The sequence below is a fragment of the Arvicanthis niloticus genome, chromosome 5 (genome assembly GCF_011762505.2).
Source record: "Arvicanthis niloticus isolate mArvNil1 chromosome 5, mArvNil1.pat.X, whole genome shotgun sequence".
In the NCBI taxonomy this organism is placed as follows: domain Eukaryota; kingdom Metazoa; phylum Chordata; class Mammalia; order Rodentia; family Muridae; genus Arvicanthis; species Arvicanthis niloticus.
The window spans coordinates 101,866,478-101,881,971 of NC_047662.1; the positions used below are offsets into that span (position 1 = coordinate 101,866,478).

General features: G+C 48.9%; 1 protein-coding gene across 4 annotated transcripts; it reads left to right on the forward strand.

Moving 5' to 3' along the window:
- The first annotated feature begins 1,519 nt into the window (after window positions 1–1,519).
- Window positions 1,520–9,189, forward strand: Myorg (myogenesis regulating glycosidase). 4 transcript variants are annotated; one of them, XM_076935152.1, is made up of 3 exons: window positions 3,504–3,597; window positions 4,752–4,797; window positions 4,930–9,189. In XM_076935152.1, exon 3 carries the CDS (start codon window positions 4,992–4,994, stop codon window positions 7,140–7,142), a length of 2,151 nt encoding a protein of 716 aa, XP_076791267.1. In that variant the 5' UTR covers window positions 3,504–3,597; window positions 4,752–4,797; window positions 4,930–4,991; the 3' UTR covers window positions 7,143–9,189. The 4 variants fall into 4 exon arrangements, 3 of the variants coding, with proteins under 3 accessions (XP_034359585.1, XP_076791268.1, XP_076791267.1); XR_013110714.1 differs by lacking the exons at window positions 4,752–4,797; window positions 4,930–9,189 and adding an exon at window positions 1,520–1,655 and having other exon boundaries at window positions 3,483–3,603; XM_034503694.2 differs by lacking the exons at window positions 3,504–3,597; window positions 4,752–4,797 and adding an exon at window positions 1,521–1,655.
- Window positions 9,190–15,494: the final 6,305 nt, after the last annotated feature.

Here is a 15,494-nt window from a genome sequence, read left to right on the forward strand (position 1 = left end):
TACCATCCAGAGCTTTCTACTTGAAGACCCGTTGGCTGTCATTATACCCACAAAGAGATTCCTCTCACATCTCAGATCCCACATCTCCATCATAGCCTCCCAAGTGCTCCCTGTGCTCAGAGATGTTTGCTGCCCTCCCCCACCCAAGTCTAAGAGCTTCCAGCACCAACATCATTTTGGAAGGATTTATGATCAAGAAACTTCACATTGTAACAGAAAGATCTGCTCTGTCCTGCAAGGGAGCAGGGGTGGGTATTCTAGGATCTCTAGGGAGGTTAGTATTTCCCACTGTTTTACACCACTGTTCTCTCTAGGAGAAAGGGCATGGCATGGCATGGCACAGTCATTTCTAACTAAAGGTTGTCACTAACAAAAGGAGCTACACATTATACTTGGGTCAGGGAGTGGGCATTGCAAAATACCAAGCAGAAACTGGGACACTGCTAGTCTGGTCCTGACTGCTAAGAACTGGCCGTTTGGAACACGGGCTCTTTGGGTCTACAAGCTCCCTCTGAGGAGCTCTTGACTGGAGTGTTGCCAGTTGGAAATGGGAGTACAGGTCATCCCAGAATTTTAAAAGCTGTTTTTACACTTATTATACATGACACGTGGAGATGAGAGGCCAATTTGTGGGAGTCTGCCCTCTCCTCCCACTCTGTGGGTTCCAGGCATCAAACTTGGGTCAGTTTGGCTGGCAAGCACCTTTACCTGATTACCATCTTTTCAGCCCTGTGTTACTTCTTAAAAGAATACAGCTCCCCAAACCTCGAGGGAATGGATTCCTAAAGACTCCTGTCTTAGTCACAGTTCTATTGCATGGTGAAGAGACACCATGACCATGGCAACTCTTATAAAAGAATTTAATTGGGGTTTTACTTAGAGTTCCAGAGGTTAGTCTATTATCATGGCAGAACATAGCAGCAGGAAGGCATGATGGAGAAGCAGCTGAGAGTTCTACATTCTGATCTATAGGCAGAGGACTCTGGGCCTGGAATAGGCTTTTGAAACTTCAAAGCCCACCCCCCAGTGACATACTTCCTCCAACAAGGCCACACTTACTGGAACAAGACCATGCCTCCTAATCCTTGTAATCCTTTCAAAGAGTACCATACCCAGGCCCTAAGCATTCAAATATATGAGCCTGTGGGAGCCATTCTTATTCAAACCATCACAGATACCTCTTCCCCCTCACCTTGCTGTGCTCTCATATACATAGAAAGCCTAGCCTGACGTTGCAAGAACCCTAACATTCAGCAAGAACCCCAACATTCAGCAACTCCTTTCAGAACTACATCTCCCATAAGGCCTGGGGATAAGCCAGGCTAGCAAAGGTCTGGCAAGGGCGGCGCCTGAAGCGGGAGTTGGAACCAGGCTAGATCTAGGGCAGTGAGAAGAAAGTCCGTGCAAGGCACGCAGAGCTTCCAGAGGCTGTGGGGGAGGGGCTGAGCACCAGAGGTGGGGCTAGAGTTCCAGGCCTGAAGCCGCATTGGACGGCTGGGCGTGGCCGAGTAGTTGGAGGGCGGGGCGCAGGAGGGGCTCCGCGGTGCCTTGCCTGTCAGCAACCCGCAGGGCTGTGGCTGACCAACTCCTGCTAGCGTGGGGAGAGGATCAGCCGGAGGACCCTTCTCCCCTTCTTCCGTGTGGCGGTCACTGAGGTAGGTGAACCTAGTGGGAGGCCCTTTGGGTCCCAGTGAGGGTGGTGAGTTTCCTAAGGAGCACAGTTCCTGAACTTTCTCTAGTTGTGAAGCGACCCTGGACACCTGAACTCCTCCTCAGGCCAGAGCTTCCCAGCGGGCGACGGGTTCCTTGACCTTCCTTTGCCCCTTTGGACCGTGTAGGGTGTAGCGCCATCGGTGGGAGTGAAGTATTCCAGGTTGTGTTAGTGCAGTCACTTGATCCTTGTGGATCCTGTCCCCTGAGCAAGGCAGGGAGATGGGCAGGATCGAATTACCTTTGACATTTCCACTCCCCTCCCAACTGTGTCCAACAAAGGCCTCTGCCTCAAGTGGCTCGGTTATGCTGATCTGGGCCCGCCCTTAAACTGTAGGCTTGGGACTTGCAGCCAAGACTGAGGTTGAGTGTGAAGGGAACAGGAAGAGTTTTCTTAGGCTAAGCCTATTCGGACCACTCAGCAGATCCCACCTGCTAGCCTTAGCCTGTGTTGGCCAGATGGCAGACTCGACAGATTATAGGGGTCTTGAACGCCGCGAAGACTGGAGCCACAGAGTTCCTCCCCCCCCCCCCCCCAGCTACAATAGCAGTGCCACTAAATTGCCCCCTTCGCACCCCTAAAATCGTCCTGATCTGCCTGAGGCAAGCTGGAGCTGCCACAGCCTTTGAAAAGACAGACCTCATCCGTCCACACCCATCTCTCATTATGGAAGGTGGAGGCAGGATGTTTGGATCCCAGTGGGTGACTTCTGACTACCTGCGTTCTCCCATCTGTAAAATGGACAACAGCTCGCAGTGTTGCTGGTATTGGATGTTTTGGGTTCATTTGGAAGAACATGGTGAAGCCTAATAAAGTGGGTGCTTAAGTCTGTGGGCTCTATCCTTCATCAAAACAAAACAAAACAAACAAAAAAAAAAAACCTAATGGGTTCTCCCTGCGTTTTGAAAGAGCTTTAGAGGCATCATGGTGAGCTTTTCAGGCTCCCAGGGGTGGTAAGATTAGACCAATTTAATATGTAAGCATTGGGGCTTAAGGAGTCTTTCCTATTCAGACTCAAACCCTCTCCTCTTAACCCCTCAATGCCCAGGATGTACCCTTGGTTGTGTTGGATGAACGTAAGTATGCAGTAAGTCACTTTTGACCCCGCCCCCGTCTTCTTTGGGTTCCTCTTAGCTTTGAGAGTGTCAGTAAGGACACTGCTACCTAAAGGAGGCTAGGGAATCTCTAACTTGTGTAGTCAGAGAGGAAGTAGAGGCTGATCCAGACTGAGAGATTAGAGAGCTTGGGGTGGGGGGAGAGGGGCTAAGGACTGGATAAGAATAAGACTGAATATTGTCTTCTATGATCAAAACTCTCATCTGCACCTGACATTCTTTTTTAATTATTTATTTTATTCTATGTGCATTAGTGTTTTGTCTGCATATATGTCCATGTGAGGGTTGTCAGATTCCCCTGGAGCTGGAGTTACAGTTGTGAGCACCCATGTGGTTACTGGGAGTTGAACCTGGGTCCATCTGGAAGAGCAGCCAGTGCTCTTAACCACTGAGCCATCTCTCCAGTCCCCCTGACATTCTTTATTGAAGATTTATTTATTTTTATTTTATGTGTATGAGTATTTGCCTGCGTGTATGTGCACAGTGTGTGTGTGTGTGTGTGTGTGTGTGTGTGTGTGTTTCCTGCAGAAGCCAGAAAACAGCATTGGATCCCCTGGGACTGGAGTTACAGTTTGTGAGAAGCCATGTGGTACTGGGATTCGAACCCCGGATCCTCTGGAAGTTAAGTGCTCTTAACTGTTGAGCCATCTCTCTAGCTCCTGCACCTGGCCTTCTTGACGATTCTGAATGGGAGAGAAGGAAGAGTCCAGGAAGAGCCTGAGCAGTTTCATCACCTTGGAAGTCACTGGAGACAGATAGACAATGGCATCTGGGAAGTGACTAATTACCATCTGCCAGTCTCTCTCTCTCTCTCTCTCTCTCTCTCTCTCTCTCTCTCTCTCTCTCTCTTTCTCTCTCTCTTTCTCTCTCTCCATCCCCCAGCTGGGGAATTAGGCAACCCAATGACTGTCAGTGTGTCTCCCTGTGTGTGCACCTGGCAGGTGTTGTTTCTTTGTTGGACTCTGCCCTGAGGGTTGAGACAGAAAGAGTTTGTGGCCTTTTCAGCAGGTTGAGACAAATCTGCCCCAAGACTGAGTTTTCCTGCAGACATATTTTGATGTTTAGCATACTTTGTGTGGACATGTATAAGGGAGGTGGGCATCTGTTGCCTGAAGAGCTGGTAGGCAGAGGGGAGGTTATCAAGCTAGATGGCTGAAATCTCCCAAAGCAGGAGACTTGAGGATTTAGGTTACAGAGGGAATGAGCTTGGTAGTCTCAGGATAGGCCTGGCTGGAAACGGAGTCAGAAAGTTGCTGAGCTCAACTGTGGTGGTGTATGCATGAAATCCCAGCTACCTAGAGATTAGGGCAGGAGGATCACAAATTAAGAGCCACTTTTCTGGGCTGCATAGAAAAAAAAAGCTGAAGCCATATCGTGCCTTGAGCTTTGATTCCAAAGGTTACAACCTCTCCCTTGGGAGCAGAAAGAAAGATGGACAGAGAAATGGACCTGGATTGATAACTCAGGGCAAGGTACATTTTGAGTGCTAAGAGGGGCAGATCAGAAAAGCAAGATTCTTCACCAAGCTCCTGACCCAGTCCCAGTACCTTCTGACAAACCAGTCTCTGTGACTGAATGTGGCTTTGGGTGTCTTCCTTAATTTCCAGATATCCATCTGGCTGGACTCAAGGTCAAATTCCATGACTAAGCTGTTCCCTTTCCTCTGTCCTTGCCTCTTTAGAGGCAGGGGAGCCAGCCTACTGACTGCACTGTTAATGGTCTCAAGGAACAGCTGGACCCTTCACACTGTGTTATCTGGGCCTTAGAAGAGTAAGCCCTTCTTTACCCAGGGCTTCCTCGGGCCTTCTCCAGGGCTGGCTGTTTACGCTGTGACCCTGGACACTGCCTAGCTTCTCTGCCTTTAATTTTCTACCAAGAAAGGGCAGAAGCAAGCTCTTTCATTCACATGGCTCTCTCCATTCACAGAGTTCTAACCAACTTGGCAAGCAGTGGGGCCTGAGAGAATCGAGGGTAAGACACCAGCTGTCCTAGACAAGAGTCCTGCCTTTGCCATTTGTCAAGCTCTCAGCCCCTCTACTAGGCTGCAGAAATGGAAATGCCGTGGAACAGAAATTTTCAGTTTCCTCTCTCTCCCCTTTGCAGACTTCAGCAAGACAGATTCAGATGGGCCCTGGTGTGGCGGCTCCTTCTTTAGCTAGGAACTGATGCCCCAGAACCTTCAGGAGAAGAGCCAGGCCTACCCCCGACAACGACCCGGTAGCCGCGCAGGCCCTAAAAACCTCAAAGTTATCCCAGGAACAACCATGTACACTTTCCTGCCTGACAATTTTTCACCCGCCAAACCCAAGCCCACTAAGGAGCTGAGACCTCTGCTGTGCTCCGCGGTGCTGGGACTGCTGCTGGTGCTGGCGGCAGTTGTGGCCTGGTGCTACTACAGCGCCTCGCTACGCAAAGCTGAACGCCTGCGTGCAGAGCTGCTGGACCTGAACCGTGGCGGCTTCTCTATCCGTAACCAGAAGGGTGAGCAAGTCTTCCGCTTGGCCTTCCGTTCGGGTGCTCTGGACCTTGACTCCTGCAGCCGGGATGGTGCCCTACTTGGCTGCTCCCGAGCGGCCGATGGGCGCCCGTTGCACTTCTTTATCCAGACTGTACGACCCAAGGACACTGTCATGTGCTACCGCGTGCGCTGGGAGGAAACTGCACCAGGGCGTGCTGTGGAGCACGCGATGTTTCTGGGAGATGCTGCGGCGCACTGGTATGGCGGCGCGGAGATGAGGACGCAACACTGGCCCATTCGCCTAGATGGCCAGCAAGAGCCGCAGCCATTTGTCACGAGCGACGTCTACTCTTCTGACGCCGCATTCGGGGGCATCCTTGAGCGCTACTGGCTATCTTCACGCGCGGCCGCCATCAAAGTCAATGATTCAGTGCCCTTCCACCTGGGCTGGAACAGTACGGAGCGTTCGATGAGATTGCAGGCACGCTACCACGACACATCTTACAAGCCACCAGCCGGCCGTACTGCCGCGCCAGAGCTCAGCTACCGGGTGTGCGTGGGCTCAGATGTCACCTCCATCCACAAGTACATGGTTCGACGTTACTTCAACAAGCCATCTAGGGTACCAGCGTCAGAGGCCTTCCGAGACCCCATTTGGTCCACGTGGGCACTGTATGGGCGCGCTGTGGACCAGAACAAGGTGCTACAATTCGCCCAGCAGATCCGCCAGCACCGCTTCAACAGCAGCCACCTGGAAATCGATGACATGTACACGCCCGCCTATGGCGACTTTGACTTCGACGAGGGCAAGTTCCCCAACGCCAGTGACATGTTCCACCGCCTGCGAGATGCTGGCTTCCGCGTCACACTTTGGGTGCATCCGTTTGTCAACTATAACTCATCGAGCTTCGGCGAAGGTGTGGAGCGCGAGCTGTTCGTGCGTGAGCCCACGGGCCGGCTGCCCGCGCTGGTGCGCTGGTGGAACGGCATTGGCGCGGTGCTGGACTTCACGCACCCAGAGGCCCGAGAGTGGTTCCAGGGACATTTACGGCGCCTGCGCTCTCGCTACAACGTGATCTCCTTTAAGTTCGACGCGGGTGAGGTCAGCTACCTGCCCCGGGACTTCAGCACCTACAGGCCTCTGTCTGACCCCAGTGTGTGGAGCAGGAGGTACACTGAGATGGCGGAGCCCTTCTTCTCTCTAGCCGAGGTCCGCGTGGGGTACCAGTCACAGAACATCTCCTGCTTCTTCCGTCTAGTGGACCGCGACTCGGTATGGGGCTACGACCTAGGGCTGCGCTCTCTTATCCCTGCGGTGCTCACCGTCAGTATGCTGGGCTATCCGTTCATCTTGCCCGATATGATAGGTGGCAACGCGGTGCCGGAGCGCACAGCCGGTCGCCAAGATGGGCCGGGGCCAGAACGCGAGCTCTACGTGCGCTGGCTGGAGGTGGCCGCCTTCATGCCTGCCATGCAGTTTTCAATCCCTCCTTGGCAGTACGACGCAGAAGTGGTAGCCATCGCACACAAATTCGCTGCTCTGCGAGCCTCCCTCGTGGCGCCACTGCTGCTGGAGCTTGCTGGTGAGATCACCGACACCGGCGACCCCATCGTGCGCCCCCTGTGGTGGATCGCACCCGGGGATGAAACGGCTCACCGCATTGACTCACAGTTCCTCATCGGGGACACACTGTTGGTGGCGCCGGTGCTGGAGCCTGGTAAGCAAGAGCGCGATGTCTACCTGCCTGCCGGCAAATGGCGAAGCTACAAGGGTGAGCTTTTTGACAAGACTCCGGTGCTGCTCACGGATTACCCTGTCGACTTGGATGAGGTCGCCTATTTCACCTGGGCTTCCTGACCCAGCTCAGAACCTAGGAATCTCACAGCCCTAACTCCAGCCTTCATACAGACTTTTAATCCTGCACCACATGCGATAGGTGAACCTTCAGGAAGACCCCTTCCTATACCACCTAGGAAGTGAGCACTGACTTTTAAGTGCTCCAGCCAACAGCTGTAGGTGAGACCTGAGAGGGGAGGAACTGCACCAGCGCACAATCCTAAGAGCCCGGTCTCCAGGCTGCAGAAAACCTCTTCCCTGGGTTGGAGGCCAGAGAATTGAGAGGACAAAGGTCTGTTCTTTCTGTTTCACGAGGTCTGGCTTTAAAAGCAGAGGGAAACCTCTCCTCCCGCTGGTCTTTGTAGCCATCCATCTTCGTCCTCTGAAATGAGGAACCGATCCTCTTTAAAGCTCCCAAATAGTTTTCTACCATATTTAGAAAGTATACCTTTAGCCCCGCGGTGGTGGCACACGCCTTTAATGTCAGCACTCAGGAGGCAGAGGCAGGTGGATCTCCAAGGCCAGCCTGGTCTACAGAGCAAGGGCTGTCTACAGGACAGCCAGGGCTATGCAGAGAAACCCTGTCTCAAAAAAAAAACAAACGAAGGAAGGAAGGAAGGAAGGAAGGAAGGAAGGAAGGAGACAAATTGTGCCTTTTTGATGACAGCAGCTAGGCCATGAGTTCCCAGCACATACCTGAACAGTGATTGACCTGGTCCCACTCAATCTAGGGAAGAAAAGATACAGATGTTTGGTTTGGCCAGCTGACAAGGAAGCAAAAGGTCTCTTCCCAGTCCATAGGAGAGTTGGGCTCAGCCTGAACTAATTGTCTCTGTCTGTGAAAAGACTCCTAACATTATGTTAACATATTTGTATATATACTGGTCTCAACCTCAACTTTGGACCCAGACCTGGGCCAGATGCCCCAATGGATAGACTTGCAGGGCCATGCAGGCTGGACTCATTGCCTTAATTCAAGAACCTGTGTCTCTGTGTGTGTGTGTACACACACTTCTGTCAGAGAGAGAGAGAGAGAGAGAGACACAGAGAGAGAGACAGAGAGAGAGAGAGACAGAGAGAGAGAGAGAGAGAGACAGAGAGAGAGAGAGAGAGAGAGAGAGAGAGAGAGAGAGAGAGAGAGAGAGAGAGAGAGAAAGAGAGATGCCCACCTTGGGTCTCTGAATCTACAACACAATGGAATATTCCTGAGGCTAGATAAGCCTAGAGGGAGGGTACAGAGGCAGAATCAAGGCTTTGATTGTTGACCTAGGCCCCCTCTCAGGTAGATTCCCTAGATAATGCCAAACCCAGTTTAAGAGTTCAAAACTGAAGAGCTGGACTGAGGAACTGACTCAGAGGAAAGAAAGCCTGACAACCTGGGTTCAACCTAACTCCTGTTGTAAACCGAGAGAACTATAGGAAATGAACAGCCCTTTAAGATTACCCAGCTGCCTGGCTGCACACACGCTCTGAGTGTAGTCTAAACGGGAAAACCATGTTCTTATTCTGGCAGAGATGTGCTTGGCACGTGAATGACATTACACACTGATGCCTGCCAACACACACGTACGGGGTAAGGTCTTTCATCTCAGTAATTCTCTTGTTCTAAGATCAACTCCAGCTACAGTGAGGTGAGTTTTTTTTCCTGACTCCAAGGCTTGCCAGAGAAGGTGGAGAAGGAGGAAGTAGCGCTCAGCTTCCCTCTCAGAGCCTGTGCCCGAATCCTTAATGTTCTCTGGGTAAAAGGTCTTGGTGAGAGCTTCAGGGCTCCCCCAGATACCCATCTCCAATGCCAATTCTTTTGTTTCTTCTTCTTGGCAATGTTGAAGCTAGAACTCAGGGCCCCAAGCATACTAAGCAAGCATTCTTCCAGTGAGCTATATCCCCAGTCTTCATTTGTCAACCAGCTGGGTGACCTTGAATAAGCTGCTGCTTACCCCCACTGAGCCTGGTTTTTCTATGTAAGAGTGATGTAATGCCTACCTCTAAGGTCATTCTAATAATAAGCACAGACATATGGAAAGTGCCTGACACAAAGTAGGTGCTCAATAAAAGATAGCTATTGTAATAGTATTTGTTTTCTTGCTGAAAAACAAGGATTCTTGGGGGTTTAAAAAGACTGATTTTATGCATGAGTGATGCCTGCATGTAAGTATGTATGCACTACATGAATGCCTGGTGGAGGTCAAGAAAGGCCATCAGATCCCCTGGAACTAGCATTATGGATGGTTGTGAGCCACTATGTGGATGCTGGAAACTGGACCCAGGTTCTCTGTAAAAGCAACAAATGCTCTTAACTGCTGAACCATCTCCCCAGCCTCTTCTGGCCTTGTCCTGTCCTCTGTCCCTGCCAGTACCTCTTGTGCAGTCCAAATTGTCTTTCTCCCTGTACATTGGATCTGGGAAGCCTAGCGTTGCTCCAGTTGGCTCCAGCAGCCTTGTAACCACAGCTCACTGGTCTCCCTGCACTTAGGATCGTGTGTGTGTGTGTGTGTGTGTGTGTGTGTGTGTGTGTGTGTGTGTGTGTTGGTGAGTGTGACATACAGCAATCAGGAGGGAAGATCTAAATGACACTGAAAGGGACTGGGGAATGGTGTTTGAATGGATTCAGCTTTAACCAAGTGGGTTTTCTCAGCGAATTTTGGCCACCATCCTCCAACTTATGAGCAAAGTATCTCTGACTATTGCTCTGGATGCAGAAGCATTCTTCTGGTTCTCCTCACCAAGTACCCAGGACCCTTCTCCTTCCCCAAACCCAGGGTGGGCACTGACCACTGTTGAACAAAGACATACAGGGTGCTCTTGCTAAAAGCATTGACTCTTCTCTTGGCCTTCCAGGTGCCTAGTGGGTTAACTAAAAAAAAAACAGAACAAAACTTTGGTATGATGACTCCAGTTTACACCTGTTTCCTTTGCATGGAGTCATTACAGTCTGCTGGATTCCAGGAACAACAGAGCCCCTGGATAAACATCTGTGACAAGGATCAAAACTACCCCTAACCCTTAGCAACTGAACAAGGCCCGCCAGACCAATCCTGAGATAATGATCAACCAGACCACACTTTGACCATGGCTGATTAGCACATGCTTCTCACTCCAGCTTCTGTCCCCAGTCCTGTGTAAGCTGAGAGCTCCTGTGAGTGCCTCAAACGCCAGGGCTGACAGCATCATCCCCCTTCTCTTCCTGGTATAGTTCTGCTGATTAAAGTTCCTTTCCTGTTTTTTACTTCTCTGTTTTGGAGTCAGATTTGTTAGGAACCCTGGATTCTCACCTCTTCTCTAAGACTCCAGCAACAGTCTCCAGAGGAGACTGCATTAGCCACATTCCACTGTTAGGGTCCGAGAAGCTCTGAAGGATGGCCCCCAGACTCAAACGTCTGAACTTGTCCGACCCACACAGCAGTCAGAGAGAGCTGTTCAAAGTTCAGTCATGTCCCTTGTGGGATGGGGCATCCGGGCTCTGCTGTTGAAGTCTTCTAAGATCAGCTCCTCCTCATGCCTCTGTTTTGCCCAGATTCTCGGGTACATCAAAGTATATTTTGAAGAGCATTTGAAGAAATGCTGCCTTGTGTTCTGGGGACAAATGTACAAACTACCCCTTGCCAAGGAGAGGTCTGCTCAGACTTAGCCTTGAAGGAAAATGCAGTGGCAACTGGGTGGTTACCTTTCCTTCCATTGTTTGGCTCCAAGAGCTTCTGTTGACAACCCCTACAGGGTACACCCCAACTCACAAGGCACAGCCAGTTCTTTTTTTTTTTTAATCTTAATCATTTACTTCAGCAAGCCCAAGGATCTTTCCAGCAGCTTGATAAGAGGGGAGCTATTCAGCTTTAGGTGCCAAGCCCTGAGCTTGCACCAAATGGCATTGGAGGAGACATGGGAAAGATTCAGAGGGTAGTCCTCTGGTGTAGGTAGGCAGGCAGAACTCAGACTGTTCCATAACCGTCTCCTGCCTGGGACTGTGTACCCTGGAATGGGAAAGCCTGTTGGGAGGGAAAGAGCTGTCCAAAACCACAGAGTCCCTACCTACACCATGGCCTCCTCAAGGAGGCAACAGGAAGAAGTTGGCGCCCTGTCCCCTTTCAGCTCCTCAGAGAAGTGGGTCAGGTCAAAGGCTAAGATGACTGGAGAGTTCAGTCTGTACAGCATGAGGGCTGCACCATAGGTTCCAGCCCTGTTCCAGCCCTGCACAGGAATTTCTATTCTAACTTCCTTACTTGAGGTCTTCAACAAATGGCTTCTGTGCTGACATAAGTCATTGTCTTCAAGGTTAAGAGGACATTTTGATTTCCTAGAGCTTCTGTGCCCCAGGAAAGGAAAACTTAGGCCTCCCTTGTAGGGGTAAGTCTGTTAGCTACTTCTTCATCCTAAGAAGAGGAGGTAGCATGGAGCAAATGGGCATTCCAGAAGGAGCTCCTGTGGGTACTGGCAGGAAACAGGGTGGATGGTTATTGGGGAAAGCTTCCAGGAGTTGCCCTCTGGACTCTGGAAGGCCCCCAGAGGGCTACTGAAGCTTTCTCATTTCTCTGCCCTTTGATAAGTAAAACCAGGTCTGCAATCTAGGAAGCAATCCAATCTTCTCCACTGCCTCGGGCATTTACCCAGTCACCTAGCAGGTGTTTGCCTGCAGGCCAAGAGAAAAGGTGTGTCATTCCATGAATGTTCTTTATGCCTGAGGTTTGGAAAGAGATCACTTTCTAAACTTCCTGTCCTTATAGATCAGGCCCCAGTCCAGCTTGTTTGTGTCCAGGGCATTTAGTCGGTTTCACTTAGGATACACACTCCCTCTTCCCTTGCCAGGGCCTGTGATTAGCTTTTCAATCCTGCGATGTTTAAACTCTGTTCTTAGATACCTTGTTAAGTAACCTAAGCCTGATCACTCATGGTTCTGCCTGGACCCTACTTGTCCCAAACTGGCTTGGAAACTAGATTAGAACTTTATGGGCCCTGTGGAGTTGTGAGGCTTCGAGTGCCTACCTTAAAACATTATTTTATCAAATCATGCTTTTACTGTATACATTTCTCAGAAAAACCAAAGGCAAAACTCAACTTGCTTTCTACTAAAATTGTTATTCAAAGTTTTTGAGACAGAGTCTCATGTGTCTCAGGCAGGCCTCGGATTCACTATATAACGGAATCACTATATAACTTGAATTAACTCCTCCTCTGACTCTACCTCTACCACATTTGGCTTTTATTTTTTTAAACAGGCTTTCATAGGGTACCACAAGCTAACTTCAAACACAGTTCTCCTGCTTCAGCCTCCCAAGTGCTGATCTTAGAGGCACAAGCTACTATGCCTGACTTAAAACAGTTTTTTAAAGGAATTAGCAAAAGAAATGTAAAGCTTTACATTGGAAACTATACACATTGTTGAAAGAAATTAAAGATAACCTAGGTAGAAGTGAATACCTGGCCATAAATTGTTAATATTAACAACTGTGAAGATGGCAATACTTCATTAACGTACAGATTCAGTATAGTACCTACCAAAATCCCAGCCAAGTTCTTTGTGGAAATCAACAAGTCGATCTAAAATGCATAGGAAGCCTGGTGTAGTGGCATTCACCTTTAATCAACCTCAGCATCTGTGAGGCAGAGGCAGGGGGATCTCTGTGAGTTTGAGGCCATGCTAAGAAGTTCTAGGCCATCCAGAACTACAAAGTGAGACCTGTATCAAGAGCAAATAAATAAGTAAATAGATAAAATTCATAGAAAAATCTAAGGGACGAAGAATAGTCAAGGCAATCTTGAAAAAGAACAAAGTTTGAGGACTCACACTTTTCAATGTGTATACTTCCTACAAATATATAATAATAAAAATAATGTGATGCTAGCTAGCATCATGACAGACATGTATTGTGGGCTGTGGTGGCGCACACCTTTAGTCCCAGCACTTGGTAGGCAGAGGCAGGCGAGTATCTGATCTACATGGTGACCTTCAGGATAGCCAGAGCTACATAGCAAGACCCTGTCTCAAAAAAGAAACAAACAAACAAAAGGACATATAATACAGTAATGATAAGCTGTCATCTCACTGGATAAAGTATGTGTATATTCTGCAAGCCAGACCTAGGCAATCACTGGAAACCACTTAAAGGTGGAGGACAGAACTGACTTCATGAAGTTGTCCTCTGACCTTCACATGTGCACTGTGGTACACGAGCAATGCCCCTCCTACCCTGAGTACCGGCCCCCCTCCACACACGAGAATCTTTTTAATTGAAAAAAGAGGGGCTAGGGTGATGATTCCATGACTAAGAGCAGCAGCTGTTCTTTCAGAAGATCTGGGTTCATTCCCAGTAGCCACATGGTGGCTCACAAGCATCTGACACTCCAGTTCCAGGGGACTGACCTTCTGACCACTAAAGGCAGTAAGCACACACCTGGTGCACATACAGGCAAACCCAATACAGGTGTACACACACACACACACACACACACACACACACACACACCAATCAACAGGAAGAGTTCAGTGGAATGGGCTTAAGAATCCAGAAGTAAACCCTCACATGTATGATCAAACTATATTTCAAACAATATATTTGTGTGTGTGGCACTGGGTCTCACACACACAAATATATTGTTTGATCCAATATTCTACCATTGATAGATCAATCAGTTTGATCTATCAATGGTAGAATATTGGATCAAACAATATATTTGATCAAACATTCTACCATTGAACTACATGTACTATACTTCCAGCTCAGGAATTGTCTTTTCTTTCTTTCTTTCTTTCTTTCTTTCTTTCTTTCTTTCTTTCTTTCCTTTCTGTCTTTCTTTCTTTCTTTCTTTCTTTCTTTCTTTCTTTCTTTTGTTCTTTCTTTCTTTCTTTCTTCCTTCCTTTCTTAAATAGTTTGGGGGAAGGGGGTGTCTGGAGAGATAGCTCAGCAGTTCTGAGTGCTTGCTGCTCTTCCGAAGGACAGGGGTTTGGTTCCCAGCACCCATGTCAGGTGGCTCATAACTTACTGTTTGTAATTTCAGCTCCAAGGACTCTGATACCCTCTTCAGATCTCTGTTAGCACCTGCATACACATAGCATTCACTAACACAAACACACAAGAAAGAAAAAAAGAAAGAGAGAGAGAAAGAGAGAGAGAGAGAGAAAGAAAGAGATCTGTTTGTTTTGAGACAGGGTCTCACTGTGTAGCCCTACCTCACTTTGTAGGGTAGAGTAGTCTGCCTGCCTATGCCTCTCCTGCACTGGGATTAAAGACATGTGTCACCACACCCTGAGGATGCATTATTTTCTGTTTTTAGAGAATATTTTAGTATCATTGTTAGGGTCAAAGAATCACTGAAGGATGACCCACAGACTTAAATAGTACGCAAAGACAAAGAGTGTTAATCCTGCAGAAATTGCCAGCATGCGGGGGTGGGGGGGGTGGGGGGGGTCAACCATTCATCAAAATGGCAATGACCCAAGGAGCTCTCAGGACTCTTTTATGCAGGGGGTGGGAAAATTAGTGGAATTTTCTAGAAGGGTTAGGTGACCTCTCATTGATTGGTAGGGGGCAAAGTAGTGACATTAGTGCAATTTTGATTGGCTACTATGTTAGTTTCATTATATTTGGGAGACCTTGAAGACTCTCAGAGACCAGCTCAGTTCTGGTCGTCTCCCCAGCCAGGAGTCGCAGGAGCTGACTCAGCTCCAGACTTATTCTCCCTAAGTCAGGGTTGTCAGTGGCTCCCTCTGAGGAGCCCAGTTTGCTTCCTGGAAAATTGAAATTTTCCACTTTTAAGGTTTTGATTTCTAGGTGAACCTCTCATCGTGAAGGGGAGTAGTGGGCTGAGCCCAAGAATCATTTTTTTTTATTTTTGACAGAGTCTCTCTATTGGGTAGCTCTGGCTGTCCTGGATCTCGTTATGTTGACCAGGCTGCCCTCAATCTCCCAAATATCCACCTGCTTCTTCATCCAAAGTGCTGAGATTAAAGGGGTGGACCACCATGCTTGCCTGGGAAGATCAGGAATGAATCATCTTTTTAACAATTGTGCCACAACAGCAGAATACTCACGAAGGGTGTTGGATCCTCTACTTTCTATCACATAAAAAATTAATTCAAAATGCATCACTGGCCTAAGTACAAAGACTTTAAACTCTGAAGAGCTGGTCCTGGTGCTGAAGGTCTGTAATTCCAGCTACTTAGGAGAAGGCAGGGGGATCGCACATCACGGTCTGTGTTACAGTGAGTTCATTGTAATTCCAGCTACTTAGGAGAAGGCAGGGGGATCGCACATCACGGTCTGTGTTACAGTGAGTTCATGGTCAGTCTGGGCGATTTAGCAAAACTTCATCTCCAACATAAGTCAAATGAGGGCTGGGGACATATCTGAGTGGCAGAGCATTTTCCAGCATAGATGAGGA